General features: G+C 32.8%; 5 protein-coding genes across 5 annotated transcripts; 2 read left to right on the forward strand and 3 right to left on the reverse strand.

Moving 5' to 3' along the window:
- Nucleotides 1-584: 584 nt before the first annotated feature.
- On the reverse strand, nt 585-15,603 carry LOC114754975 (ent-kaur-16-ene synthase, chloroplastic-like). The gene is made up of 15 exons (XM_028943838.1): nt 15,599-15,603; nt 5,925-6,018; nt 4,330-4,385; nt 3,915-4,200; nt 3,614-3,794; nt 3,301-3,521; nt 3,070-3,190; nt 2,850-2,947; nt 2,530-2,753; nt 2,323-2,435; nt 2,130-2,228; nt 1,806-2,021; nt 1,557-1,698; nt 1,192-1,437; nt 585-1,095 (listed from the first exon to the last, which is right to left on the reverse strand). Exons 2-15 carry the CDS (start codon nt 5,968-5,970, stop codon nt 787-789), a joined length of 2,358 nt encoding a protein of 785 aa, XP_028799671.1. The 5' UTR covers nt 5,971-6,018; nt 15,599-15,603; the 3' UTR covers nt 585-786.
- LOC114754977 (cytochrome P450 71D10-like) lies at nt 12,195-14,049 on the reverse strand. The gene is made up of 3 exons (XM_028943840.1): nt 13,149-14,049; nt 12,936-13,037; nt 12,195-12,831 (listed from the first exon to the last, which is right to left on the reverse strand). Exons 1-3 carry the CDS (start codon nt 14,031-14,033, stop codon nt 12,316-12,318), a joined length of 1,503 nt encoding a protein of 500 aa, XP_028799673.1. The 5' UTR covers nt 14,034-14,049; the 3' UTR covers nt 12,195-12,315.
- A 2,189-nt stretch (nt 15,604-17,792) lies between the features above and the next one.
- LOC114754978 (cytochrome P450 71D10-like) lies at nt 17,793-19,561 on the reverse strand. Its single transcript, XM_028943842.1, has 2 exons — nt 18,661-19,561; nt 17,793-18,562 (listed from the first exon to the last, which is right to left on the reverse strand). Exons 1-2 carry the CDS (start codon nt 19,534-19,536, stop codon nt 17,945-17,947), a joined length of 1,494 nt encoding a protein of 497 aa, XP_028799675.1. The 5' UTR covers nt 19,537-19,561; the 3' UTR covers nt 17,793-17,944.
- A 3,848-nt stretch (nt 19,562-23,409) lies between these two features.
- On the forward strand, nt 23,410-25,103 carry LOC114754979 (cytochrome P450 71D10-like). Its single transcript, XM_028943843.1, has 2 exons — nt 23,410-24,288; nt 24,410-25,103. Exons 1-2 carry the CDS (start codon nt 23,410-23,412, stop codon nt 25,019-25,021), a joined length of 1,491 nt encoding a protein of 496 aa, XP_028799676.1. The 3' UTR covers nt 25,022-25,103.
- Nucleotides 25,104-26,409: 1,306 nt separating this feature from the next.
- Nucleotides 26,410-27,670, forward strand: LOC114755041 (uncharacterized). The gene is made up of 6 exons (XM_028943912.1): nt 26,410-26,562; nt 26,643-26,910; nt 26,986-27,082; nt 27,185-27,309; nt 27,392-27,476; nt 27,577-27,670. The coding sequence occupies exons 1-6, from the start codon at nt 26,410-26,412 to the stop codon at nt 27,668-27,670; spliced, it is 822 nt and encodes a 273-aa protein (XP_028799745.1).
- The last annotated feature ends 257 nt before the right edge of the window (nt 27,671-27,927 follow it).

Genomic DNA, 27,927 nt, shown 5'->3' on the forward strand with positions numbered 1-27,927 from the left:
TTAACAATGCTATATATATATCATGAAAATTGAAAGTATATAATTTATTTTATTATATATACATTTATATACACATGAACACATGTGAGAATATACACTGTTATTTTTTATTTTTTTACAAAAACTATCCTTGCTCCTCGCTCACTGTCGTCACCAAATACCAACAAGGGAGAATGACAAAAACATAAGGTGGAAATTACTAGATCTCAAATCAGATTTAGTAACAACACTTTATTTAATATTAATAATACTGAATTTGTAAATGACATCAAATTTTTGTTGACATCCTTTATTTGGCATTTATAAATTTTCAGCTTTCTTTTTTATCATTTTTCCTATCAATAATCATTACCACATCGATAAATATATTATTTTCAAAGATCTTGATCTCACTATAGCTTTAAATGCTAATTTCTTTATGAATAACCTATGGAAACCATAACCTAAATTCATTACATAACTTTATTATGAGCCAAAAATATAATTATGTTTTCTGTCCCTAAATAATCATTTTATAGCCAATCTCAACAGCTTTCAAGCTCCAAACGTATACTTCCTAAATAATCATGGGTAAAATTTAAAAAAAAAAAGGAAAGAGATTATTGGTCAAATTACATCACTAAAAAGATCGTACTGAGTACGTAAGAGAAATATGATCAGACTTAAAATTACATTTTTAGTGAAAAAAAAATAAGAAAAAACGCTGAATGTATTCACTTGCAGTTGCAGGTAAAAGTCACTGTATTGATACAATATGAATCTATTTTTATTTTCAAACATACTTCACTACTTCTTTAGAACCATGGGATCGCTGACAACTGCATCTTTGATACTAATGACCTCGTCCGACAAGTCACGTGCATGGATCACATCTTCTTTCTTGTAGATAACATACAACGATCTTGCCATTTTCCATATTACATCCTTAACTTCTGTTGGTATTATGCTTCCTTCTTTCTGCAAAACCATTCTCAACAGCTCTTTTCTGCTTTCATCAATCTCCTCCTTCACCTTCTTCACCACTTCTTCTTCACTTCCTGATCCATGCCTCACCCTCACTGCTATTGCGTTCAGTTTCCCTTGCTCCATTTCTCTCTGCATCAATCATATAACCATACAAAACCCTAATCAGAATTTAATATATAAGCATTCTGTAAAGTGGGATGAGACAAATAGTATAAAGAGACTGACCTTATAGCCGTTAACGTCGTTGAGCAACCGTCCATAAATGCTAACGAGATCAAACAGGCGATTGTATTCATCACTTTCAATACTATCCTGGGAAAGCTTAGGTCCAACAAGATAGAGACCTGGAAGAAGAATTGGTCCCAAGGCAAATGATATTAATGCCACAGGCAAATATTCTTCATAGGTCGGCACATAATTGTTTCTCCGCCATTGAGCTTCCTGGAGAAAAGATTTCAGACAGTCCACCCACTGCAAAATCAAATCAAATGAACTTAATTATGGTAACTAGATTACAGGCCGTTCAGATATGATCTTCACTGTATTTTTGTACTATAGTTATATATAGATGTATGGAATAGTTTTCTCACAAGTTGAATCAGGTGGTTCTTCACGCTTCGTCCTTGAATTTTAAGGGCTTGGTCTGCTATCTCACAGATGGTCCCTTTCAGTGCTAAGAATAATATCTTAACTGGCTCTGAACAATTTTCCTTCTCGATATCAACGTCCCACCTGTGGTTGTTCATATGAGCACAACATTGATTAGTTTGTGACTACATGAAAGTTGTGGAAATTTCAGTGCACAAGGGAATTAGTTTCAAGTATGGGTTAATTCATACTTCTCCATTAGTTCGACAAGCCTTATCTGGTCTTCTTCACAACCCCAAACATCGTACATGTCATCAGAAACACATACGAGCAACCCATTCTTTGCCCATGACATGCGAGCCTCACGAAGCTCAGGTGCCACATGTGTTCCTGCTGCTGTCAAATAGGAATAGGCCACTTTTGGTCTCGGAAACTGTAGCTTGTCCATTCCACTCTCCATGAACCACCTAGTCGTTGTATGATTCAGTTAGTTAAGGACAGGCTATTAAAAGAATTCTGCTAAGCGAAGAGATGTCTAATTAATTAATAACAAGCTCTATGGAGTAGAGATTCACCTGTTGTATTGTTCGAATTCTTCACGAATTACCAGTTGGCAGCTGTTGAAGTCTTCCACTGCTAACTCAATAAATTCTCCGTTTGAAAGGTTCTCGGAACTGCAAAGATTAAGATCGTTAAAATATGAGAAAGATGGATGATAAAGAGTACTAGGGAGAAAAACATATCAAGCAGAAATAAAAAGTACTGTACCTGTATGATGTTTTGAGAATTCTCTTTTGGTCAGCCTTATAATTCTCCATTATTTTTCGGTTGAACATACGATCCAAGTAAGTGTGATGAGGAAATCTCAAAGCAAAACGAACCTATGAAATATATATAAAGCTTCATTTACAATCACCGACAGATCAGAAGTCAAGAACTGAAGTGTTTTTGTGAGATTGTAGTTAATGCGTTTACCTCGTGATCAATTTTATGAAGTGGTTTGTGATCCTGTTCTGAGGAAAAAGACAGATATTCCTTAAGGAAGTCTCTTGTCCAAGAGTTTAGTTCTTCCAAAACTGGATCATTTGACTGTAGAGGTATTTGTGAAGCCTTGTGTAATTCCGTAACAGCATTGACGTCCTTTAAATATCCTTGAAGGGTATTAGAGAACTTGTCCTTTGAAAATCGACTTAGTGCATCTGAAACACAAGAACAAACATCAAATTTATGGTTGTTTCTTTGGTCTTTCTCCTTCTCATATAAATTAAACAGTACACGACGAAAGGTCACAAAACCTGAAGAAACATCGTATTCATGTAAACGCAGTAAACGAAATGCAATGGCACACGTGGTCGGTTCCAAAAATATATCCTCCTCCTCCTGCTGCCAGAATCTGATTGTGACAAACAAAATAGAAACACAGATAAGTATATGAGACTCAATACATTTCAAGGTTGGAATTTATATACAGATATTATATGCATGTATGTATGTACACGGATGCTCATCAATTACCTGTATGTTTGGTTCAACACAGTATCGATTTCCTCTTTGAAGAAACGATCAATGCCCAGTTTTTCAAGACAATCAACCATGTAGATTCGAGCGAAGACATCGAAAGGATGCCACGTTGGAACTGTGGAAATTTAAACATTTTGTGTATATACAGATTGCATTAATTAGTATAGAGAGTTGAAATTGAAATGAGGAAAAGAAATCATACTAAGATCGAAAAGCCACACTAACCGGCATCCCCAAATTTATCCAATAATGAACTCAGATAATCAAAACACTGTGCATTGTTGAGGTGTGTAAAAGCAGATGCAGTAGTGGCGGGTGAGTTAAATAAAGATCCATTCTTTCTTTGATGTTTCATAGCCATTTCCCAATCCTGAGACTTTCCAAATCCTTCTGAAATATATGCTAAATATGCTTTCCATCCTTCTAAGTTGCTTCCACTCCAGCCTCTGTATATAGTTGAAGAATCATATTAATCAATAACTTAGCATTACAGATGACAGAGAAAGCCATGTGTGTGTGTGTGTGTGTGCGTATCTACCTTTTGAGTTCTGATTCTCTCTTTTGAACGAATGTCTCTAAACGTTTTCCTCCAAGAGGAAGATTGAGATCCAAGTTTTGGGCTTGCTCGAGTAAATGAGGGAAGATAATGTCAAATCCAATAGGAGAATGTTGCTTATCATCCAAAGCAGAAGCAATGTTTGACTCAATATATTGAAGTCCTTCAAAACACACGGTGAATATGCATCCCATTAGTTAACTACACATAACTGATGGGCTAAAAGGCACTACAACGAAAACAGGAAAAGTCTTAATTAAGTCTGATCACATCACATCAATACCTTTATTAGTTTGCCGTTCACCAACACCCCATTGCTTAAGTGCAAGAACACAAGCCAAAGTAGATAAAAGAGAGTCTTTGGTCAACAACTCGTGGCGATCAGGAAGACTCCATGATCCATCTTTTTGTTGATTTTGTAGTAACCAGTTTAGCGTTTGAGGGAACAAAGGAGCTTGAGAAGAAGTAGGTGATGCGATCGTGGCCACCCAAGCTGTGTCGTAACTTGATGTAGAAAGCTTAACTTCATTAAGGATTGTTTTAATTCTCTCTTTATTCCCCTCAAACATCTGCATTTGGTACGTAGGGAAAAATTCGCCTTAGCTTTTTCATTTATGATTAAATATTCTAGTTGCTCTATGAAAGTATATTTGGATTTAATTCTAAAAGAGAAAAGTTCAGAGGAGCCGGATACTTACAATATTAGGTCTGCTCAGAAGTTTGTTCTCTACGTTTGTGGATCCAACCGAAGTTGCTGGAACCAGAAAACGCATTAAGATATTGTCATTGTCAGACTTTCTTAATTAAACGCATAAAGAATAATGCAATTAAAATAAACGTCAACAAGTTAAGAAATTGCAAAATGAAAACAAAATCCAGAAATGGATAGTTTCTGGAACGATATAAAACATAATAGAAAAAGTTCTCATGAAATAGGAGTTAATAAACTTATCTTCGTTAATGCTACTTTTTTTTTTTTACAACGATTTTCGTGAATACTTAATACTACTAAACTACAAAGGTTCATGTATACATTTATATATTGATAAAACGTAAATTTATTCAAACTCATATAAAAAATTATACTAAAAGGCCAACCAATCACATTCAAATGTTTATATATATATATATATATATAGAGAGAGAGAGAGAGAGAGAGAGAGAGAAGGAGACTTCAACAACGACCCATTCAGACAAGTACGAAGCTGACTCATTAATCTCTTTATCATCATCCAAGTCTAGATTAATATCCGATTAATCCCATTTATTACAGAACATATAATGTTTTACCCGAAACTAGACATATGGAACGTGGTCAGCAATAATATTCATTTTGATCAATGAAATTGACTTTTTCAGATCATGTATTAACATTCCGTTCAGCATTTTTTTTGTGGTCTTCCAAAGAGCTTGGTAGAAATAATAAATTTAAATATTACGTGATTTTAAAGGTCCTGAGTTGAGAAGTGAGGAAGATGTAAATCATTTATATATCTGAAATTTTGTGGTTCATATTAATAAATATGGCTCATGCATGTAAATAACACTTAAACAATCCTAAAGGGTAAAGTTGAAATTCAAAATCCTAACTACCTAACTATTCTTCTTGGTTCAAGTGTTTTAGTTAAAAATGTTTTATATTTGAAACAGAGGGATTACGACGTTCCCAAAGTACCCTTACTTTAAAACAATTAATTTTTAAACCTTAAACATGCTATACCCATTCCCAAATGAACTAATTAGATATGTGGGCATTTTAAAACGAAATATCCATTTGTTTTTCACTAAATTTTGTAAAGCGTCTTATATTCAGTGCTCTATTAGGCAAAGTTTTCAAAAATTTTCTTATATTAATTATCAGACCGAGTTTATATTAATAGACGGTACGTGTGGTACAACGTAGAGGAAGGTCCCCCCCCCCCCTCATTTTTGTTTCTGGTCGGTCTATAAGTAAAAAGGAAGTAAAACTAGACTAGTATTATGCAAATATCAAAATTTATATTCACAGCGAAATTTAATTAGTGACACCCCACCTCTAACAAATCCCCACTTTTAGATTGAAGTGAGGAGATCGGGAGAGGATGAAGGAAAATTCATTAGAGTTCGCCTATAAAGGGAAGAAAGGTGACCCCGAAAGAAACAACAAAAAGAAAAGTGAATTTGTAAAAACTTAATACTGTGGAGCTTAAAAGTTGAAATCATGCAAACGAAAACAACCAGTTCAATTCATATATATATATATATATAGAGAGAGAGAGAGATAGAGAGAGGGAGGGAGGGAGAGAGATGAAACCTGAAGTAGTGAGAGAAGCCTGAAAGGAAGGAGATGAAAGAGACATGGTGGAAGCTAAGGCAGACAAATATTGAGGGAGAAGTGAGAAGTTCTCCTCTCAATTGCCCAAAGCCTTAATTAGTTTATGCTTTCTACAACATATTTGCTATCTTATATATACAAATAACACAACCACGTAACAGTACGGAGCAATTCGTAAGAAAGAAGTGCTGATTGTTTCTTTTTTCAAACATAGCGTTGCCATGCTTGCATTGACATTATGAAATAAAAATCTCTCTCCCTTTGATTTTTTATTTCATTTTGAATAGTCAAATCATCACCAACACAGTGAATAATAAATTAACATGACTCTAATAGAATAATTAATTATAATAATACCGGCACATGTTATTATATTCCTGTATCCCGGTCAGATTAATTAATTAATATAAAGTGAAAAATGTAGCGCAGCCTGCAGCGTGATCCTGAACACTTCAACTTGCAGACTTTTCATTGGTACGCAAGTAATTAACTCACTAAATAACTGAATAAGCCATCTTAATGTCTTAATAATGACAAGAGAACAACTTTTTCTAATCCATCTACGCCGTATGGGTTCATCAGAACTCAGAAGTCATTGTTAATTACTTCTAACATATATGTCTAATCAGTGCATTTTTCCGTATTATGCTTGGACATCAAGTTCAGTAATCGATATTTACACGTCTAATATTGTATTTACTACAATAAAAAAAAATCTAATTCGTTGAAACAATTAAATAATCCTAATTATAGTGTATTTGATTATCGAATCTTCTCCATCTCCCACACAAATTATATTTAATTCTCACACCATTGAATACCTTGCCCCAAAGATCTAGTACAGGAAAAAATGCATAAATATTTAGATTCCCAATTTGACTAAACTCCCTCTGGTTCTAATAAGTTTGACCAATTATGAATATGATCAGTGTGAATTCCTTCTATTAGATGAAAGAAGACAAAACATATTTTAAAAAATGATGCACTTATTAATAAAGGTAAATTAGAAAAAGAATATATATTTTTATTTATAATTAGTTTATATATAAGATGGAAGGGAATATATAAATAGGCCTTTGATGCCATTTTGTCTTGGAGATGATATCATTCTTACTTTGAGGATCTCCCATCCAAATTTGAAATTTGGTGAGGATTGGACTATATAAAATGAGGAATAATATAATGCTGACTTTGAATACAAATATACAGCTAATTGGACCCTATTATTATATTTGATATGTAATTTTAATATTGTTACATTATTCATTGTTGATTTGGACCGCTAGTTATATTAAATTTCGTATTGTTAGACTAGACTGTGCATTATACTGCAAAGTCCACTAATAATAAGACAAAATCAAGGCCAGTTTGACCAAATAAAAAAAAAATTCATATTGGTCATTAAATTCAGCAATCTCGTGTTTGGAGGGGCACGTCAAAGTACTTGCGTTCCTTTCACTTCAGGCAATCTCGATTCAGATTTACTCAGTGTTCAAAGTGTTTTTGAGTTAGTTTGACTAAGAAAACAAAGGCTACATATATATATATATGTAAAAGGAAAAATAAATGAACTTAAATGACGATTTCCACCAAAAGGGGAAAAAAAAAAAAGGTTGGATAGATCATATATGCTCAACGTTTGAAAGGAACAGTCATGGATAAAATATCCTTTGGACAGTGAAATAAAATTTGAAAATGATTAAAAAGAAAGCTATTGGAAATAATTATTTTGCGTGCACTTTAACTTTCTCTCAATTTTTAATTTGGTAACCATACTGTTTCATTTTTATATTAAATCCTTTAATTTTACTCTATTAGCACTATAAGTCCTGGATCTTGGCTTTGTTAGCATCATCAGCATTTTTTGTAAGAGCTAATAATGCTAACAGAACAAATTTAAAGGATTTAATAGAGAGTGAAAAAAGTGTAGATACCAAGTTAAAAAATAAAAGAAAGCATAGGTACTTATAAAATGGTTTTCCCAAGCTATTACGAGAATCTTTTGATTAAACCATAAAAGTAAATCATATATGTTAACCAATTGGATTAAAACTTACTTAATGCCCTAATTGCCAAATGAAGACATTAAAATTTATTTGATGTTCTAATTGCTAATTATTAATGTCCCCTCATTGCTCCTACCCGGCCCATTTCATGGTTGGAAAATTAGATATATTAGTTATTGGTCAAAACAGGGAGGCTATGCGATGAAAATTTCACCATAGCATTAAAAACTTCTATTGAAAATAAACAATAATTTAGTCTATACGCTTGTGTTGAGGAATCTCGAGGTCATTGTCAAAGAATATTATGAAAGAAGACTAGGATACAAGTCTTATAATTCACAAACTCATTTCTCAATTTTAAAATCTCAACTATACTTTTAGATACTTGCTTTGCCGGTTTGCCCTTTTTTGTGTCCATAATATATGAATATTCAATAGTGAGAAATATTCAAATGGAAACAAAAATTTTGGGCCCATTTGTTTTGGCCTTTTTAGTGAAAAAAAAAGGTCATTTGAAGAAAATAAGTACTTTTGAATAACTTCTAATTATTTTAAGTACTTTCGAAGTAAAGCAAAAATGTTTTCGTTATAAACCTATGAAAATGTAAGAGAGATTTAAGATGAGAGAGATGAATAATCCAAGCTCATTGCCCAGACCAAAAGGGACTGAAAACCGGTGGTCCATATTCAAAGGCTCTAACTAATTCACACAAATAAAAAAATTAAGTAAATTAACTATCCCTCTTTTATTATTTATAGTAAAGTATTATCAACATAATTTATATCTCATATAACAATAATCTAGAACGATGGTTTGAGAAAAGTTGGCAAAAAAAAAAGCTTAAGAAAAAATGATAAATATGAGAAAGAAAGGGGCTAGTCTCTCTTCCACTGGACCCAATTTTTATTAACAAAAATCATATTATTTTGTCTTGAATGAAAAAATGAAATGTTTTTCGGTAACTAGTTTTGAGTGGGCTGGAGAAATCCTATACTCAGAAAGTGAAAAGATGGGCCAAAGAGTAATGGGCTAATATTTGATGGGCCAGAGCCCGTAGTGGTTGTCTCATCAGAATCAAAGTGGCCCACTGAATTCTCTCGCTCTCGCTCACATACATGTGTGTCATGCATACTATACAGAAGTGTTTTACCTTCCGGAGATGTAGCTTTGCATCTTCTCAAAATAACTCGTTTTTAGAAAAAATAAATTATTTACCCATAGCTGACTAAAATCGTATTAAAACATTTAAGCCTTATTTTCAATTTAAAAAATATATTCCAAACCCGATTCTTTTTATAAAATAAAAAATTAATTAAAAATAATAAATATATAAAAATCGTAACTTATTTTTCAAAAATATTATTATTTATGAAGAGGGAGAGAATGTTGATAATTAATTCAGTAAGACTAACCATTATTATGAACACTTAAGCTATAAGTGTTTTACACATGCTATAAGTGTAAATAGAAACAGGGCTATAAAAATAAATTTCATTTTTCAAAAAATGAAATTGATTCTAAAAATTTTTAATTTTACACATGCTATAAGTGTTTTCTTGTAAATAGAAACAGGGCATCCTTAAAAAAAATTTCTTATTTGCATCAAAAAATTTTTTTCTTATATATAAGATTAGAATGAATATATCTTTTTACCCTATTATTATTATGAACACTTAAGCCAGTTTGGTTTTTAATATTATGACAAGATAAATCTAAGAATAGAACCCTTACAAGAGAATTGTAAGGGCGATAAGGAGCATAAAAATGTTTTCTAATTCTTAGTGCAGTAATATAATAATCAATTATCAATAATTTACAAATTATTAAAAATTTAAACTATTTAAAAACGATAAATAACACGATTTAGTTGGAAAGAACACCATTTATTATAAAGTCTATATAAATGAATGGGGTAATGGATATACTCTAATAATCATAGTAGTGTTCACTAAAATATCTTTAAAACCACCCCAACTTAATAGTCATGTCACAGTCAGGGAATGAGCTTTATTTTTTTGGGGGGGGGGGTTGGTAAATTGGAAATTAAATTGGAAATTTCCCGTAAGAGACAAAGTATGAAATTTATGCACTTGTTCGAATACTAAATAAAAGTCAATGTTTTTTCATTGATTTTTTCCACTTTCAAAGCAAGCAAAACTAGTGAAAATTGGCTGCTGAAGTGGGACCACCGCAATTAACTGGAAGTATATTGACTTGGGGTACATTTTTTTTGAAAAAATTATTATTTATTTTTTATCTAAATACTCCCTTAATGGTTTTTCTTCTTACTTGCTTTTCAAAACACCAAAAAACTAATTTTTCATTCATTCATATGTAAATTAACGTTAACAACCTAAGTCAGTTATTTTACCAAAATATCCCAACCTGTATAAATTTACTACTCCCTTTTGTCTATATTATATAGGCTAAAATACGCAAAATTTTCCTGGACTTTGAGTCAGTTGCACATCACCTCCTTGACTTTTAAAAGTTTAAATTAAGAACCTTGATGTTTCATATTTTAATTATAAACTCCCCTGCCATTAAAATTACCTCTAACTTTAATGGATTTTTTCGTGCCACAATTTTTATATATTTTATTATATACCATATCAATTAAAAAATAATATTTGACATTTGATGTGAAATTTGAAATTTGCAATTTTTTCTAAAAAATTAAAATAAAATAACTAAAAACGCAAAATACTTTTAAAAATATTTAGAATATTTATCTGAACAAGTCTTTGTAAAATAAAAACTATTTTTTTTTTTAACTGATAGATATAAATAAAAATTTTAAAAACAGTAACATGGCAAAAACTGATAAAGTTAATAGTAATTTTAATGGCAGAGGAATTTATAGTCAAAATATGAAATGTCAGGGTTCTCGATTTGAACTTTTAAAGGTTAGAGGGTTGATGTGCAACTAACCCAAGTTCGGGAGGGTTTTCATGTATTTTAGCCTATTATATATCATAATAAGTCTCTTACAAGAAATTTTCGATCCATTTTATAAGATGTTTTGATAATTTCAATGGGTATTAAATTTTTTTTATATATGCCCATATTTAATAAGACTAATGAGAGAAGGTAGAAATTAATAAGATGTTGGAGTTTAGTATGATTAATAAAAGTAATATTATTGTTGGAAAAATGAAATAAGGATAATATTGAAAATCACTTAAATTTCATAACAAATTTAATGATTTTATCTATTTGTCTCGGTATGAATGAATTAGTTAGAAACATTTTATATTAGGTAACGAAGGAAGGAGTAATTATTTAATGCATATATATATATATATATGGAAACCAGTTTCAGTGTTTATCATACCGATGAGTATCATGATGCTTATCAAATTTCAACCATTGAAATTTTAATATAGATAACTGAAATTTAATTTTTTTTATATATTTTTAAAAAAATTTTAATAGGTAGATAATCCAAAATAAATGTAATATCTTAACTGTAACTTTTTTTAAAAAAAATTATTTAAAATTTATTATTTAAAATTTTTAAATCTAGATTATTAAGACTTTATCTGAATGTTGTAGATTTCACCACGAGTATTATAGTTCTCATAGAAGGTGGTTCCTATATATACGTGGGCTAATTTCTTTTTAAAACACAGATTTTGAGGGTCGGTTTGACTGAAAAGGTGGAAGCTTCCATTGCAGATCCGTCCCCTTCACGTCTGCGTCACCGCCCACTTGTGCCTGCATCTTCGTCTTCGTCATCATCTTTGTGCAGTTGACTCTGAACTGAATGGGCTAATTAGCGCTCTCTCTCTCTCTCTCTCTCACGCAATAAATAAGATATTATGGGATTATTTGGGAAAAAAACATTCTGCATGCCCCACAACTAACACTTTTTAAGTGTCATTTTTATTGGTTTCGTAGTAGACTGTGTTACTGCGCGTGGAGTGTCATTTTTAGACTAGAAACGCACTTAACATTAACTTCTAATTGAACTCTCCTAGAGTGCAAAGAAAAGACCTTATTTAGTTCTATTTATAAATTATATAATTAAATTTTTAATATGAGAGAAAAAATGTAAAAAAATATTTTTTTCAATACTCTTTTTTAACAAGAGTGTTCGAATTTTGAATGGTCCAAACTCGAATTAATTAAAAAAACATAATATGTCTCTTAATTCTCATCTATTTGGGTGCATGCATATCCTTTTATATATTTTCTATCATAAAGGGGTAGATATACAAAACTTGAAGAAAATAGGCACTCTTACATAACATGTTATATATCCCCCAGATAACGCTTAACATTGCTTCTGCAGTATAGATATAATACTTAAACTGTCCCCCAAGCATCATTTATTTAGGTGATAATTAGTATATATCCCTAATTAAGGGCTATACTTAAAAGGAATGACACATAGGTCATTCTTTCTTCTCATTGTAGCACCAAAAGACTCTTCCACATCCAGTTCTGCTGCCTTCATTCCATTTGGAAGTTGCCAATCAAAATGATAAAGCATATTGGAAATAATTAATTCCACAACTGGTGTGGCAAATGCAATTCCAGGGCATATTCTCCTTCCAGCACCAAATGGGATAAACTCAAAGTTTGAGCCTGTGAAACTGTAATTAACTGTGGTATCAAGGAATCTCTCAGGAATAAATTTTTCTGGTTCATCCCAATATTTAGGATCTCTTCCGATTGCCCAAGCATTAACAATAATTCTAGTTTTTGCAGGTATCTCATATCCATTGATTTTACATCTCTCTCTATTTTCTCTTGGAACCAACAATGGCACAGCAGGATGCAGCCTTAAGACTTCTTTGATGACAGCAGCAACATATTTCAACTGAGAAATTTCTGATTCATCCACGCATCCTTTGCTTTTGAAAACTCTTCTAACCTGCATAACCGTCAAAAAGAAAATTCAGAAAAAGTCCCAAAGCTCACACTATTACAACTTCACTATTATTACATTAATCAAAACAACTTTATGCATAATCATACCTCTTCTTGTGCCCTTTTCATTGCCACTGGGTTTCTAAGTAACTCCGTCATAGTCCACTCTATTGTTGTTGCTGCTGTTTCAGTTCCACCTACGAAAATGTCCTGAAAAAGGATTTAAGACATAATTTGAGTGTCTCTACTGCGTGAATCAGAATATAATAATTAAATAACACTTCTATTTATATAACTAAAGGAGCATGTGGAATTAACAACCTTAATAACGCCTTTAATGTTGTCGTAAGATAAGGGGATCTCGAGGTCATTCTCCTTTTGAATCCTAAGAAGAACATCAACTAGATCTTCATCCTCACCAGCATGGTTGCCAAGGTTCTTTTCTTCATGATCAGTGATAATATTTTGAAAGATCCTATCAGTCTCGGCTTGTAGCCTAATCATTGTAGCTTTGATCCCAGTTATCACACTGAGGAATCCGAGAGAAGGATAGAAATCAATAACATTTAAACCCGAGATTAGCTGAATTGTATGCTCAATAGTAGGTAGAATGGCTTCTACGTTCTTGGTCTTCTTACCAAATGCTGCTCTAGCAACTATGGAATTTGTGAGAGGGAAGATTTTCTTACTAAGGTTCATGACAGAACCTGCATATTCACGGATGTCCTTCATGAGCATTGAAACCTCCTCTTCCCTTATATTCTTGAAAGTTTGGACCCTCTTTGCAGACAAAAGCTCCAAAGTGCAAATCTTTCGGAGCTGCCTCCAATAGTTTCCATACGGGGAGAAAACAATATCGGAGCCATTGTAAGCAAAGATATCAGTGGCAAGAGTTTTGGGTCTATTAGCGAAGATTTGGTCATGTGTCTTCATAACCTCCTTGGCTATTTCAGGGGAAGACACAATCATGAACGGAAGCTGCCCAAGTTGAAGATACATCAAAGGTCCATACTTTTTTGAAAGGTCTCTCAAAGATCGAGTAGGTATTGAAACTAGAAGTTGGTGAAGGTTTCCTATGATAGGTAATTTCGGTGGGCCTGGAGGTAAGTTTCTACATTTTCTGGAATTTGATAGCTTGTGAATCAAAAGGATGAAGCACAAGAAAGTGAAGAGGATAGCTGAAGGGCTATGAAACTCCATGATCATAAAATAATATTGATACTGCAAGTTTGGTGTGAGGTTCTGGACAGTAAGTTGTGCTTTTATACTGAAGATGCGAGTGTTCCACAGTCCCCGTATGGTTAATTTATAGAATGAGCAGTTTCTTCACTTTGTACTACTATAATTGACGTTTGATTATTCCATGTGGAAGTGACATTATTTCCTTCTCTCTTTTTTTTTTAAAATAAAGTGATATTGATTTTTTAAAAAAAAAAAAAAAGTGGCATTGATACTATTATCAAGCAAGGTGATATATATACATGCATTATGCAGAGGGGCATTAGATGCTTTATTTTATTCATTATTATAATTATCGTCATAATCGTAGAATGCAAATTTTTATCTTCTTCGATCTATCTTTATTTTTTAAATTAACAAACTAATTTTATTTTTATTTGTTAAAATAAACCTGTACTAGTTTAATTAAAGGAAAGTACATTAGTTCTTTGCCGGACATGACGTTATCCTTCTAAGAAAACATCGAAGCGGACAATTGGGCCATTCACTTTTCAGTTTTCAGAGCGCGTGTCTTTGAATCTTCCCTTCTGCAAAATTTTTCTGAGAGCTATTTTCTGCATTGTCCCTTATCACTTGGAAAAATTGGCCACAATACGTTGACTGAAGGTATGAGTCATGATGCCGCTATCTTTCGTTGCCGAGAAAAGTCTGAGTGGACAGGTTAATGACTTAATTGATGGAGTGAAATTAGGAAAGTGAGTTATAATCATGATGATATCGGTTGAACCACGTAAACAAAATAAACAAATAATTACAATAGTTTTAAGGAAAATGACAATAAAATACCACTTGAATTCCAAAAAGACAAATAAGGGACCTAAATAAGCAAAATGACAAATAGGGCATTGGGTACCAATCTGGAATTTTGATTTTTGATGTCAAAACATGTTGTAAAACCCATTGACAAAGTAGTAACTCTCACTATGAAAGTTGTAAATCCCACTATCTGTTTTGTAAAATTCAGCGTGGAATTGTATTGTTTTTTACAGAAAAGTTGCCTAACCCCTCAAAACAGGTTGCAAAAGCCATTGACCAAGTAGTAATTCTCACTATGAAAGTTGTAAATCCCACTATGTGTTTGTAAAATTAGGCAAAACTTGCTCGGCCCTTCAAAACAGGTTGTAAAACCCATTGACGAAGTAGTAACTCTCACTATGAAAGTTGTAAATCCCACTATGTGTTTTGTAAAATTCAAAATCAAAATCCCATATTGGTACCGGATGCCTTCTTTGTCATTTTGCTTATTCAGGTCCCTTATTTGTCTTTTTAAAATTCAAGTGGTATTTTATTGTCATTTTCTCTAGTTTTAATTGTAGGAAATAAGTTAATCCGGACAAATACATGAGGCTAAACAAGTTTGGGCCTTCTGAAATATTTTCTCTATATCGACACCACAAATTTCATTTTGAGCTTTGTCGTGATTTCTGCTTCCAACCACCCTGATGCTTTTTCTTTTCCTTTTTTTTTTTTCCCGGGCATAAGTATCCTCCAATTATAGGTAATATTATTCAAGGTACTAAAAGGCACTAAACACTTCTCCCAATAAGAATTTGATTTTTTTTGCTAGACACATATATCTTTTTATTTGAAGTAATCCTATTCGACGTACTATCGGGTACTAAAAACGAACACATCTCTCAATGAAGACTTAAACCTTGATTCATTATATTATAAAAAACTAATTCGTTCTGCTAGACCCAACTCTCCTAAGTTGTTAAAATTTGAATTTTAGTTTGTTATATTATGATAGATTAGTTCTTTCTCCTAAATCTTTGATTTCGTAGTTGAAAACTTGAAGTCTTTACACTAATCTGTGGGCCAATTGATTTAAGAGGGGCCCAAGTGTTTCTCGATTTATGCCAATGGAATGGAAGATTCTAATTGGGCCGCCGAGCTTGACGGACTTAGTATATGGCCACTTATTTAAATACAATTTTTTTCCCACAAGGGTTGCATATTCTGCAAGAGCGGAACGGAATTCAACTTCAATTATGACATGGTAGTTGAGAGGAATCTTTCGCCAATTTTTTTAATCATACATCAATCAAACCAACTAATTGTAATTTTTTGAATTAAAAAAATATGATATATATAACTGAAGATGGAATATATATTATGTAGCTACGTTCAGTAAAAGTTTAAAAAAGGTCTAAAACGATTTATTTTTAAAAAATTATGTTTTTAAGTTTGAGATATTCTTTAAACTTAATTATGAAGATATGTAATGTCATGTACGTATATTAAAAATAAAAAGAATTAAATTAATGTAGTGTATGGATTGATGGTTTATGGACATTGAATCTTTGATATGCACTATAATTTAGAAATTAAGTATATAATTTTGAGTTTGGATGAAGAATACGACGAATGGGTGGATATTGTTTTTTTTTTTTAATTCGTTTCATTTGAATAGAATTTTTTTTTTTTTGGATTTTAATGTTCCCCGTTATGATTATGAATAATTATTTTCTTTATTTTAAGTATATATATTGTTTTAAAATATGTTTTATTTAATTATGACTATAGTGAAGAAGTGTGTTCTTGAGCTGTTTATTGACCAGTTTTTTTTAAAAAAAAATTGTTTATGCCGACGCTATTTTTTAAATATTGATAATTATACCAGCCCCTTAGATTTTCTATCAGAATAATTAAAAATTACTTAGCCATCTCCTTCCCCAATGAACGATATGCGCGGAAGCGTGGTGGTTAGAGTACAAATATTGCAAAAATCAAAAGAAAATATTTGTTAAATTCGGAATGTTTGACTTATCTTCTATACTACTACCTCGGGTCCTTAATACTACCTTGAATCTAAGATTTTATTTGTAGCCTACAAACAAAGCTTATAATAGGACCAGAGGTAGTATAAAAGTTAATTAACTAACCTAAGTAAATTAAAAAAATTAATTAAGTTAGTTATTTGTAATATATACTAGTGGGTGTTATCTTTCTTAAAATATTCTTGTTAATCAAGTATACTGGCTAGAACTACTATTATTACAAAAACTATATTTAAAAAAATGGATAAATATAAGAGACAAAGTAAATTAAGATCTTATATTGAAGATCAAAATAAAAGTCAAATGAGCCCTTATATTAAAAATTAGTATATGAATTAAATATTCATTTTCTCTTCACATTTCAAAAATCGGTCCAAGAAGCATTGCCTTCCTTAGCAAAAAAAAAATGTGGGAGATACAATAATTTGATTCCAGCTGGTTGTAAACAAGAACCAAATACTACTTCCGGTCTTTAATATAAGATTTTGTTTGACTTTTATTTTGGTTCTAAATATAAGATTTCAATCCACTTTGTCTCTCATATTTATATATATTTTTCTAAGATAATCCTTCTAATAATAATAGTTCTAGCCAATACATTTGATTAGCAAGAATATTTTAGGAAAAAGAACACTTATTTATTACAAATAACTAACTTAACATATTTATTTAATCTCTTCAAATTAGTCAACTAACTCTTATAATTAGGACTGGAGGTTGTACTACTTTCTATTCTTAATATAGGATCTAGTTTGTAATTCAGTTTAAAGTACAAACTAAATCTCATATTAAAGACTAAAAAGCAGAGGTATTATTTATTAATTAAAATAATATGTATTTGCATAGAGTTCTTTGTACTATTTATAACATGAAAATAACTTATGAATGTAGTGCAGTTTATAATATTATATAAATTTATTAAATTATTACAAAGGAGAAAAAGGATACATTTAAATAAACTTAATTTATTCTCCAACAACTCCAAAGCGCAGAACAAAGTAGGTATCCCGCTATATTTGTCAATCCACCATAAGATGACAAACGAAGAACCAAAAAAAAGAAAACTGTAATTGATTAATCATGATGCAGACTTATTATTTAAGGGCAATATCTTATTGGAATCAAGCAAAGATCGTTTTTCCTTCTCACCGTAGCACCAGAATTCTCTGTCATGTCCAACTTTTCGTGCTCTAACCCATTAGGAAGTCTCCAATCAAAGTGATAAAGCAAATTGCAGACCATACTTTCAACAAGAACTGTAGCAAATGAGACTCCAGGGCATATCCTTCTTCCAGAACCGAATGGGATGTACTCGAACTCTGTCCCTTTAAAGTTGTAATCTATTGAGGCATTCAGGAACCTTTCTGGTTCAAACTTTTCTGGTTCATCCCAATACTTTGGATCTCTTCCGATTGCCCAACCATTGATGATGACCCTAGTCTTGGGAGGCAATTTATAACCATTGATCTCACAGCTCTCACTATTTTCTCTTGGAAGTAACAGTGGCAAAGGCGGATGTAACCTCAAAGTTTCTTTTATAACTGCAGATACATATTTCAAATGACGAAATTCTGATTCATCTACGTATCCTTTGCTTCCGAAAATCCTTCTTACCTCTTCTTGTGCCCTTCTCATTTTGCTGGGGTTTCTAAGAAGTTCTGACATTGACCACTCTACGGTTGACGCTGATGTTTCAGTTCCACCAAGGAAAACATCCTAGAAATAGATAATATAAACTCACGATTAGAGCTCATAATGTGTATTTTGAAGATATATCTATAACAATTCAATCATCAATTAACATATATACTCACCGCTATGATAGCTTTGAGGTTGCGTTGAGTCAAAGGGATCTCAAGGGTATTTTCCTTTTGAATCCTCAGAAGAACATCGACCAAATCCTCTGTTTTACCAGTATGACTATGGTTCTTTTCTTTGTGATCGTTGATGATATTCCTCACCATCATATCAAGCTCCTTGTTCACGCTATCAATTTTAGCTTTTATGCCGGTGATCACTTGAAGGATTTTGAGCGAAGGGTAAAGATCAGAAACTGAGAAACCACTTGCCAACTCCAGAGTACGTTTCATTAGTGATAGGATTTCTTCAACGTTCTTTGTCTTTGCACCAAAAGCTGCTCGAGCAGTTATGAAATTCGTGAGCTCGTAAAGCTTCTCACTGAGATTAACAATGGAGCCTTCGTGTTCTGATATATTCTTCACGAGTGCTGAAACCTCTTCTTCCCTTATTGTTCTGAAAGTTTGGACCCTCTTTGCAGACAAAAGCTCCAGAGTACAAATCTTCCGAAGTTGCCTCCAATAGTTTCCGTAAGGAGAAAAGGCTATGTCTGTGTTATTGGAAATCAGTGTGGTGGCAACAAGAGCAGGTCGATTTGCAAACGTTGTATCGTGTGTTTTCATGATCTCTTTGGCTATTTCTGGGGAAGAGACAACAACATGGGACAACTCTCCAAGTTGAAGATGTATGAAGGATCCATATTTGTTGGCTAGATCTCTCATGGCACGATGGGGTATTGATCCTGCAAGTTGGTGTAAGTTGCCGATGATAGGTAATTTGGATGGCCCTGGAGGTAGGGTTTTGAAGGATTTATTGGAGGTTGATTTCTTCAGCATTACAAGGAAGAAGAAAGAGATGGCGAAGAGGATAGTGTATGGGATTTGAATCTCCATTGATGGCTGAGGAAATGGAGAACTGGAAGCTCGCTTTAGTTAGGTTATAAGATATATAGACCTCTTTTACATTAATAACACACTATGCAAAAAAAGCATTTTACGGCAGTTAGAATGAGCCTTTCATGACAGTTTTGAATGTGACATTTATGTCATCAACGTGAAAAAATAGAGGAATTCATGATAGGAAGTGCTAAAGTATGTTACTTTTTACGACGGTTGTATATTTATTGAATTCTTCTCTTTTAGCTTTGCTCGAAGCCTAAAGCTCTTCGTGACCAGTAGAACATCGAAGTCTTTAACTACCGGACTGAAGTTATTAAGATTTGATAAAGGTAAAATTGAACACCAAAATATTATAAAACTCATGAATTTCAGGCTATCAAACTCAAATCTATAAAATGAAAGGAACAAAAATTAGATATTTTCAAACTTTCACATATCAAAGTATATTTAAGTAAGGAGACTAACAAAAAAAACAGATATATTCAAATTTAAAACAAACATCATGTTTTTAATCAAAGAAAATACTACACACATCTTTTCAAACAACTAAACTACAAAAATTATAAAACCCACAAAAAGAATAGAAAAGAAAGGGCAAAAAACTCACAAATAACGATGAAGAAGATGACATGACAGTGACATCGATGAAAGAACATGGCAGAGATGATAGAAACAAAGAGAAAACACCACCAAAAGTGAGAGGAGGAAGAAAATTAAGTGGAGACGACAGTGAGAAACCAGGAACTTTAACCGTGAAAAGTAAAAAACTATTACATGATAAGAAGAGTTTTAAAATTCTAATAATCTTTTTAAGAAGAGTTTTTTTTAAACCATCGTAAAAAGTATACTTTTTACAATAATTTTCTGGATAACTGCTATAAAAAGTAAAATGTACTTTTATGCAATGACAAAAATGTCATGGCTTTTTTTTTGTTACAGTTGTTTCCTGATAGCTGCCGTATATTAGCGTCGTGTAGTAGTAACATGAATGATGTTATGATATTATATCATTTGAGTCCAAATATGATAAAAAAGATTTCGTAAGAAGATATTTGTTGATTTCTGCATTATTTAAATTTAACTTACTGGCCGCAACATCAAACTCCGTACTTCATAAACAAACTTTTCCACGAAATTAATTAATTATGTTTCCTCCATTAAGAAATTCTGGGCTGATTAGCCGAGTCAACACGCTATCTAAACATTTATTATTTATAATTTATCAATAATCATCATCAAATTTTTTACTTTATATATATAATTTTCCGCAATCAAATTTGTATCGCAATTAACATTTTACATAAAATATTTAATTTCTAAATCACTTCATTTAAAAGCTTGATTGATATTTCTTTCGATAAGCCCCTGTTAATCTCTTGCTGCTACAAATTCTATCTCAGCTCAATTAATTGAAAATGCCCAAAAATTAGATCTCAATCTTAATTCCTCTTGAAGGTTAAAAAAAAAAATATCAATTCCTATTAGAGAGCCAGAGAGGGAGAGAATATTCAGCAGTAAGCTAGCCACCAGTCGCGATGGCTTTCTGCCATAGAAAATTGAATTGTTCAAAGTAGCTAGGGTAGGCCATGTGATGGAAGTTTGACAGTAAGCCACATTTAAATATGAATATTGAAACAAATTTTAAAAAATTCTTAATCTTCAAAGTTCACCAACCCACCATCGTCTGAAACATGTTGTGATACAAATTACATTTACACAAATGGAAAAAATTCATAGCTATGAATTAATTAATTGCCTTATTAATTTATCAAGAGCTTCACAGTAATGGTATTTATTTTATGCTTTTAAATTCAATTATGATTAAGAAATTGTACGTATAATTTACATTAAAATATTGCTATGATAAGAAAAGTAGTAGCAATTGATTAGGGGTTACTTGTGGGGAGTATGATGTGATGCTAATCAGCTTAATTATTAACTAATGGCGCAAGAAATCAGGTGTGCCACGTGGCATTTACTTACGGGGAACAAGTGAAGTGAGTTTGGTGTGGATCTTCACTCAGCCAAGTCATTTCATCATTCCCTTTTGAATATTACCATTCAAGAACACCGGACCTTAAAAAGCTAATCAGAAACACCTTAGGGTAATCTCTTTGATTAAATTGCCCTTACTGACGTAAAAGTTGAAAATTTTGAGAAGCAAAACTGGAATTTTAAAAGACAACTTTACAATTTTAATTAAGATTAGTTTAAAGCTGCTGTGGCCTGACATGAGCACAAATCTTTGGAAGAATATAATACCCAAAAGCTAACTGTTACTTATGTTTGGTACGAGCAAAATAAAAAGCAATGAATGAGAGAGAAAAAAATTTAAAAAGTTTGTTTTAAATAAAAAATGAGATTTTAAAATTTTACTAAAAAAAAATATATGTACGAGAAAAAAATAATAAAAATTAATTAAAAACTTTTAATATCATTTTTTTAATTTTTTTTAATCAAACTCATTAAAAATTTTACTGTCTTTCCCTCTACTCCCCCCTGTTTCTTTCATATTAAACAAGCCGTGGGAATTGGGGATCCCAAGACTTATAAGGCTCCTCTTTGAAGACGAATCTCTCCATGCGAGACCCATGAAAGAAAAGAACACTCTGCGGCTTTGGCTTTGCTTGGGTTCTGAGGGGAATTTGAAGGCAACGCTGCGGATTCAAGTCCAACGGCTCGGCGGAAAGGAAGTCATGGTTGCTGCAAGTGCCCACATTCTGCCATGGAGATTTAAGACAGCACTGCTTAATGGCTTGGCATGGAATGGATCTTAAGAAGGATGGAGGAAATGAAGCTAATGAATAAATTAAACTAAAAACGATAATGCATCAATCGACTAAGTATAGGGTTGGCGCGAAGCAATGGCCGGAAGTGGGAGATGACGCGTGGGAGTCACAGCTATATGGTCGAGTGGTGACCCGATATAAAGAGGGAAGTGGTGGGCCTAGTTCTTGTGGGCCTGCAGTCCAAAAGGTGACGATGTGGATTGGATAATGGATTTGGGCCAGGAAGGTCGTCCCTCATATCAGATAAGGTGGAGGGCGGGCCCAGCTTTTAAGTTGTATGTTTGGTTGTTTTCATGTTTAAGCGAAAATTTGGGTTTAGAGTGCTTCACAATCTTAATGAATTAATGTTCGAATTTTTATTAAGAGATGTGTTTATATTTAATACCTAATAATATTTTGAATGTGATTGTTTTTAATAAGAAAATACATCTGCATAATAAAAAAAAAAGTGAATTATTATTCTTAATTTGAGACATGCACAGTTCAGTGTTTACTGTACAACATTTTAGAAATGAGTGGTCCTTACTATAATTCACTGACTGATGTATCAATTATATTTTTTTGGTATTGCCCTGATGAGTCGAGGTAGCTTCTGATGTCTCATATATTTGAATTATTGTTATATAGAAATAAGTTCTATATGTTTTTCTCTCAGATTACTTTAGACGACTATGTTTACTGCTTAGAAATTATTGTCTGTCGAGTCTGAAGAATTTAGAAAACTAAATTACGTGGCCATGCGGATTTTTTTTTCAATTGAGTTATTTAATTGTTTTAGTCAAATCCCATGGCATCCTCCACTCATTTTAAACGATTTAATTTTCATTTGGTCTTTGGATTATTATTTAATCTTCAAATCCCAATCTGAGTCCTGACAAGTAGGTCATTCTTGTTGAATTTTAAGATCCAAACGTCAAACGGCTTAGGCATTACTTTAAAGAAGAAATTAAATTAAGTAACTACATATAATTAATAAAAATATTGAAATATGCTGACTGAAACATCCAATGGAAAAAGGATATAAAGCAGTCTCTGCCCAAGACATAAACAAAACAAAATCAAATTAACTTCTATAATCATGATTCTCCAGATCTTCCTCTTCACCTTGTTTTTCTTCCTTCTTCTGATATACAGCCGATCGAACACCAAGAAATCCTTCAAAACTCTACCTTTACCTCCAGGGCCATGGAAGTTACCTCTTATAGGGAACATCCATCAACTTATAGGGTCACTACCCCATCACTCTCTGAGAAACTTGGCAAACAAGTATGGTCCCTTAATGCATCTCCAGCTTGGAGAGACATCCAATGTCATTGTCACTTCCTCAGAAATTGCCAAACAGATCTTCACAACACATGACGTTATCTTCTCCAATAGACCTCATCTTCTCGCTGCTGAGATCATCACTTATAATAACATAGATATTGGATTTTCCCCACATGGGAACCATTGGAGGAAACTCCGAAAAATATGTACTTTAGAGCTTTTAACTGCAAAGCGTGCTCGATCTTTTAGGTACATAAGGGAAGAGGAAGTATCTGCACTCGTCAAAGATATTCGATCTCATGAAGGTTCGGTAATAAATCTGAGTGAGAAAATTTTCACAACCACAAATTCCATAATTGCAAAAGCAGCTTTCGGTAAGAAGTCAAGAGATCAAGAAGCCTTCATATCTAGTTTGAAGGAAATAATGAAGGTGATGGGAGGTTTCTCGATTGTTGATCTCTTTCCCTCTGTCAAAGTTCTTCAAGTGATAACTGGAATGAGAGCTAAAGTTGAAAGGGTTCATAAGTTGAATGATAAAATACTGGAGGACATCATCAAGGATCACAAAGAAAGAAAAGAGAGAAGTAGTGAGAATACTGAAGAGAATCTACTTGATGTTCTTTTAAAAATTCAACAGGAAAATGATCTAGAACTGCCGTTAACCCACAAGCACATCAAAGCCGTCATTCTGGTGAGTAGCGTATATATGAAAGAACTTTAGCTTTAAGAGTAACGTAATTTATCTTATGCTTATTAATATTTTATAGTTACAAAGAAGTTTCTTTGACGAAGAACTCACAACCCATCTTCAGGATATGTTTATTGCTGGATCTGAGTCATCATCAACTAGTGTGGAGTGGGCGATTGCAGAATTGATGAAGAACCCAAAGGTGAGGGAGAAAGCTCAAGCTGAGGTCAGAAGGATTTACGGTGAAAAAGGATATGTGGACGAAAGTGAGATTCATCAATTGAAATACTTAAACTCAATTGTGAGGGAGACCTTAAGATTGCACCCCCCTGGGGTGCTGTTACTTCCACGAGAAAACACTGAGAGGTGTGTGATTGATGGATATGAGATACCTGAAAAGACCAAAGTCATTATCAATGCTTGGGCAATAGGAAGAGATTCTAAGTTTTGGGATGAAGCTGAGATCTTCAAGCCAGAGAGATTTTTGGATAATCCAATTGATTTTAGAGGAACAAACTTTGATTATATACCATTTGGTGCTGGAAGAAGAATGTGTCCTGGGATTAACTTTGCTTTACCAAACATCGAGCTGCCGCTTGCCGGTTTGCTGTATCATTTTGATTGGAAGCTCCCAAATGGATTCACTCATGAAGAATTTGACATGTCTGAGACATTTGGTGCTGGCGTAAGAAGAAAGGAAAATCTTTGGTTAATGCCAATTAGTTATCAGCACTAGTAATATTATTGCTTCAATGATTTGTCTCGTGCTATATGTGTTGTTAACTACTTATGATATAAACCTCTATGTTTTTAGTTTAGAGTCCTATCAACTTATCAACTAGAAAACTCGTAAACAGATTCTGATTGGTGCACCTCAGCAAATAGTCCATTCGTCCACCGTGGATGGGACCACATAATATCATCTTCTTATGTTCTGCTAGGATTTTTGTTGATTTGCAATGCGTTTCATTTCAATCATTTGTTTTACATTTTCTACGTCTATTTACTCGCCTACCTTTCAAGTATTGTAATTATTGCATTATACTGTGATTGGTTGCTCATGGAGGTTGCACTGTTTTCCATGATTGCTGGACTATCATACCTTCAACAGTCCTTGTGGCTTATCTTTCGAGACGTCTACTTTTCCAGATCTCATTAATTACTCTGCAAAGTTTCATTTTTTTTTAAATGCTTAGATGTATGGACGTTTAAATAATAACATGATTTTCTTTTGTACTCATAATAAAATATAAAATGGGGCTTATATCAAATAATATATCTAATATATATTTTCCGACCTTGATATCTAATATATATTGAATCAAATGAAAATTTTATTCCGTGACGGGTAAGTTGAAGAGTCAAATAGAATAAATTAATCAACTATCAATTAGAACTAAATATATATCTAATATATATTGAATATCTCTAGGGAGGTAATACTCATAAATACATCCCCACCTGAACCTTTTTCGAGAAAGATTAAATGCTGGCGATAAAAAAAAGACCAATGTTACTTAAATATTTCTTTCTTATTATTATATACTGGTCAGCAGACCTCCTGACTCCCATCTTTTAATTGCACCTCGAATCTTCTTAACCCTTTAAATGATGTGGGTTGTTATCTATATAATTACTTTTCATATAATCTGATTAATTTTTAATGACTTTAGATTATTTATCAAAAAAAAAATGCAGGGCCATTTCAGATTTCCAGTAGATATATTTATTTATACATTTACTGATTCCCCTTCTATATCCTTTAATGCATTGGATACTTCAATCAGCATTTGCCTCTTCGATGTCAGTGCGCATGTTTGCATAACGAGACTGCTAGAGGCCGGCTCTAAGCATATGATCATTCATTATAGTTGGTTATATTATCAACCATGCTAATACACACATCTATTCTCTATATAAGCAGATATCCAATTCAAACTGAGGCTGTTGATTTACCATACAATCTATCAGGGATCTGTACATTGCGTGGTCTCCACAGCCTAACTTTTAAGGTATCTACTTCCTGTTAAACAGTTATTTCCTTCAAACGTTACCTTATGTTAGGCCCTCAAACATTTCTCTCCTTCAACTAATTTGTGCAGGTCAGTACCATCACAGCAACAAATGGCAAACTTCGATCATGATCTCATCAAAGATGTAGATGATTCTAAAGATACTTGGTGTATTGTTGCGAGAGTGCTGAGAAAATGGATTATGACTAAAAAGACACCGCCTTTTGATATTTTTAAAGTAGGGATGATTTTAGTTGATGAACAGGTTTGACAAAAAATGGAACTTTATTTTCGATTCTCATATTATTTGTCTTCTGTGGCTCTCATTGTAATGAAAACATGCAGGGGTATAGAGTTGAAGCTTTTATGTCCCAGAAAGCACAATTACAAAGATACATGGATGAAATAACAGAGGGTGAAGTATATCAGTTTGAGAACTTTGTAGCTGTGCCCAACAATGATGCTTTCAAACTTTGTCATCACACTTGGAAGATTCGTTTCCACTCCATGACGTTTTTCCAAAAGCATGACTTAGCAGTCCCTTTAAATGCATTTAACTTTGTTCCAATAAAGGATATTGCTGACTATAATGCTACAAATTATGAATTGATTGGTTAGTAATCATATCCTTCCCATGTTTGTTCACTCCTTTATGTTTTATTCTAATCGTATGAAAAAAAAATTGCAGATGTCATTGGGTTCCTTCAAGCATTTGGAAACTTGGTTGACCACAAAAAAGACTCACAGACCATAAAGACACTGACTTTCACCATCGCTGATCATAAGTAACATCACTTCAGTCACAAACTCCTCTGAATCATTCATAATAAGATACATTACTGCTTCGTTGTTCAGTTCATTTTTTATTAGACCTTAATTTAATGCAGCCAAATCCCCATTAACGTGGCTCTTTTCGGAGATGTGGCAATCAATGCATTTGAAGCTAGGACTGATGATTTGGAAGTTCCTACTGTAGTTGTCATCCGATTTGCAAGGATATCAACAACTAAAGGTATTTGCTTATTGCGAAAATAATGACTTCAAGTTATATTTGGATGTTATATTCTGTACTTACCTCCCTGTATTTATTTAAGGTTACGGACATATAACTAATGCTTTCCATGCTACAAGAGTTTTGTTCAATCCAGACCTCCCTGAAGTCAGAGAATTAATTGCCGGGTTTACTCTTACGTTGATTGTCTTTGTCGCTTTTTATATCTAAATTATGCAACTGTTTGACAAATGTTAGTATTCATTATAAATCTGAATATGTCTACAGACTCGGTGAGACACCTGGAGCAAGTCAGAACTTCTCACAAGTTTCATCTACCGTAATGCTTGATGCTACCAGTGACTCACTCCTGACTTTCTGAAATGTGACCTGTCTTGCTTACACCTTAGGGTCAAATTCAAAATTAAAACCAAGGATTGTACTATAGGCACAACCTCGGGTCGTTTCACTTGTTGGAGCCTTAACTATTGATCCTAAGTTAACTAAATGCCATGAAAATGCAAATTGACTAGGGTAAAGTTGGGGGTTTTCATTAAAACTATTAATTGAGATAAAATGCAATGTAAATATATTTTTGGATTTTTGGGAAATTACGATGGAATGAATGGGAAACAAGTA

The sequence above is a fragment of the Neltuma alba genome, unplaced genomic scaffold (genome assembly GCF_004799145.2).
Source record: "Neltuma alba isolate B1F8T4 unplaced genomic scaffold, ASM479914v2 tig00010229_pilon, whole genome shotgun sequence".
Taxonomy (NCBI): domain Eukaryota; kingdom Viridiplantae; phylum Streptophyta; class Magnoliopsida; order Fabales; family Fabaceae; genus Neltuma; species Neltuma alba.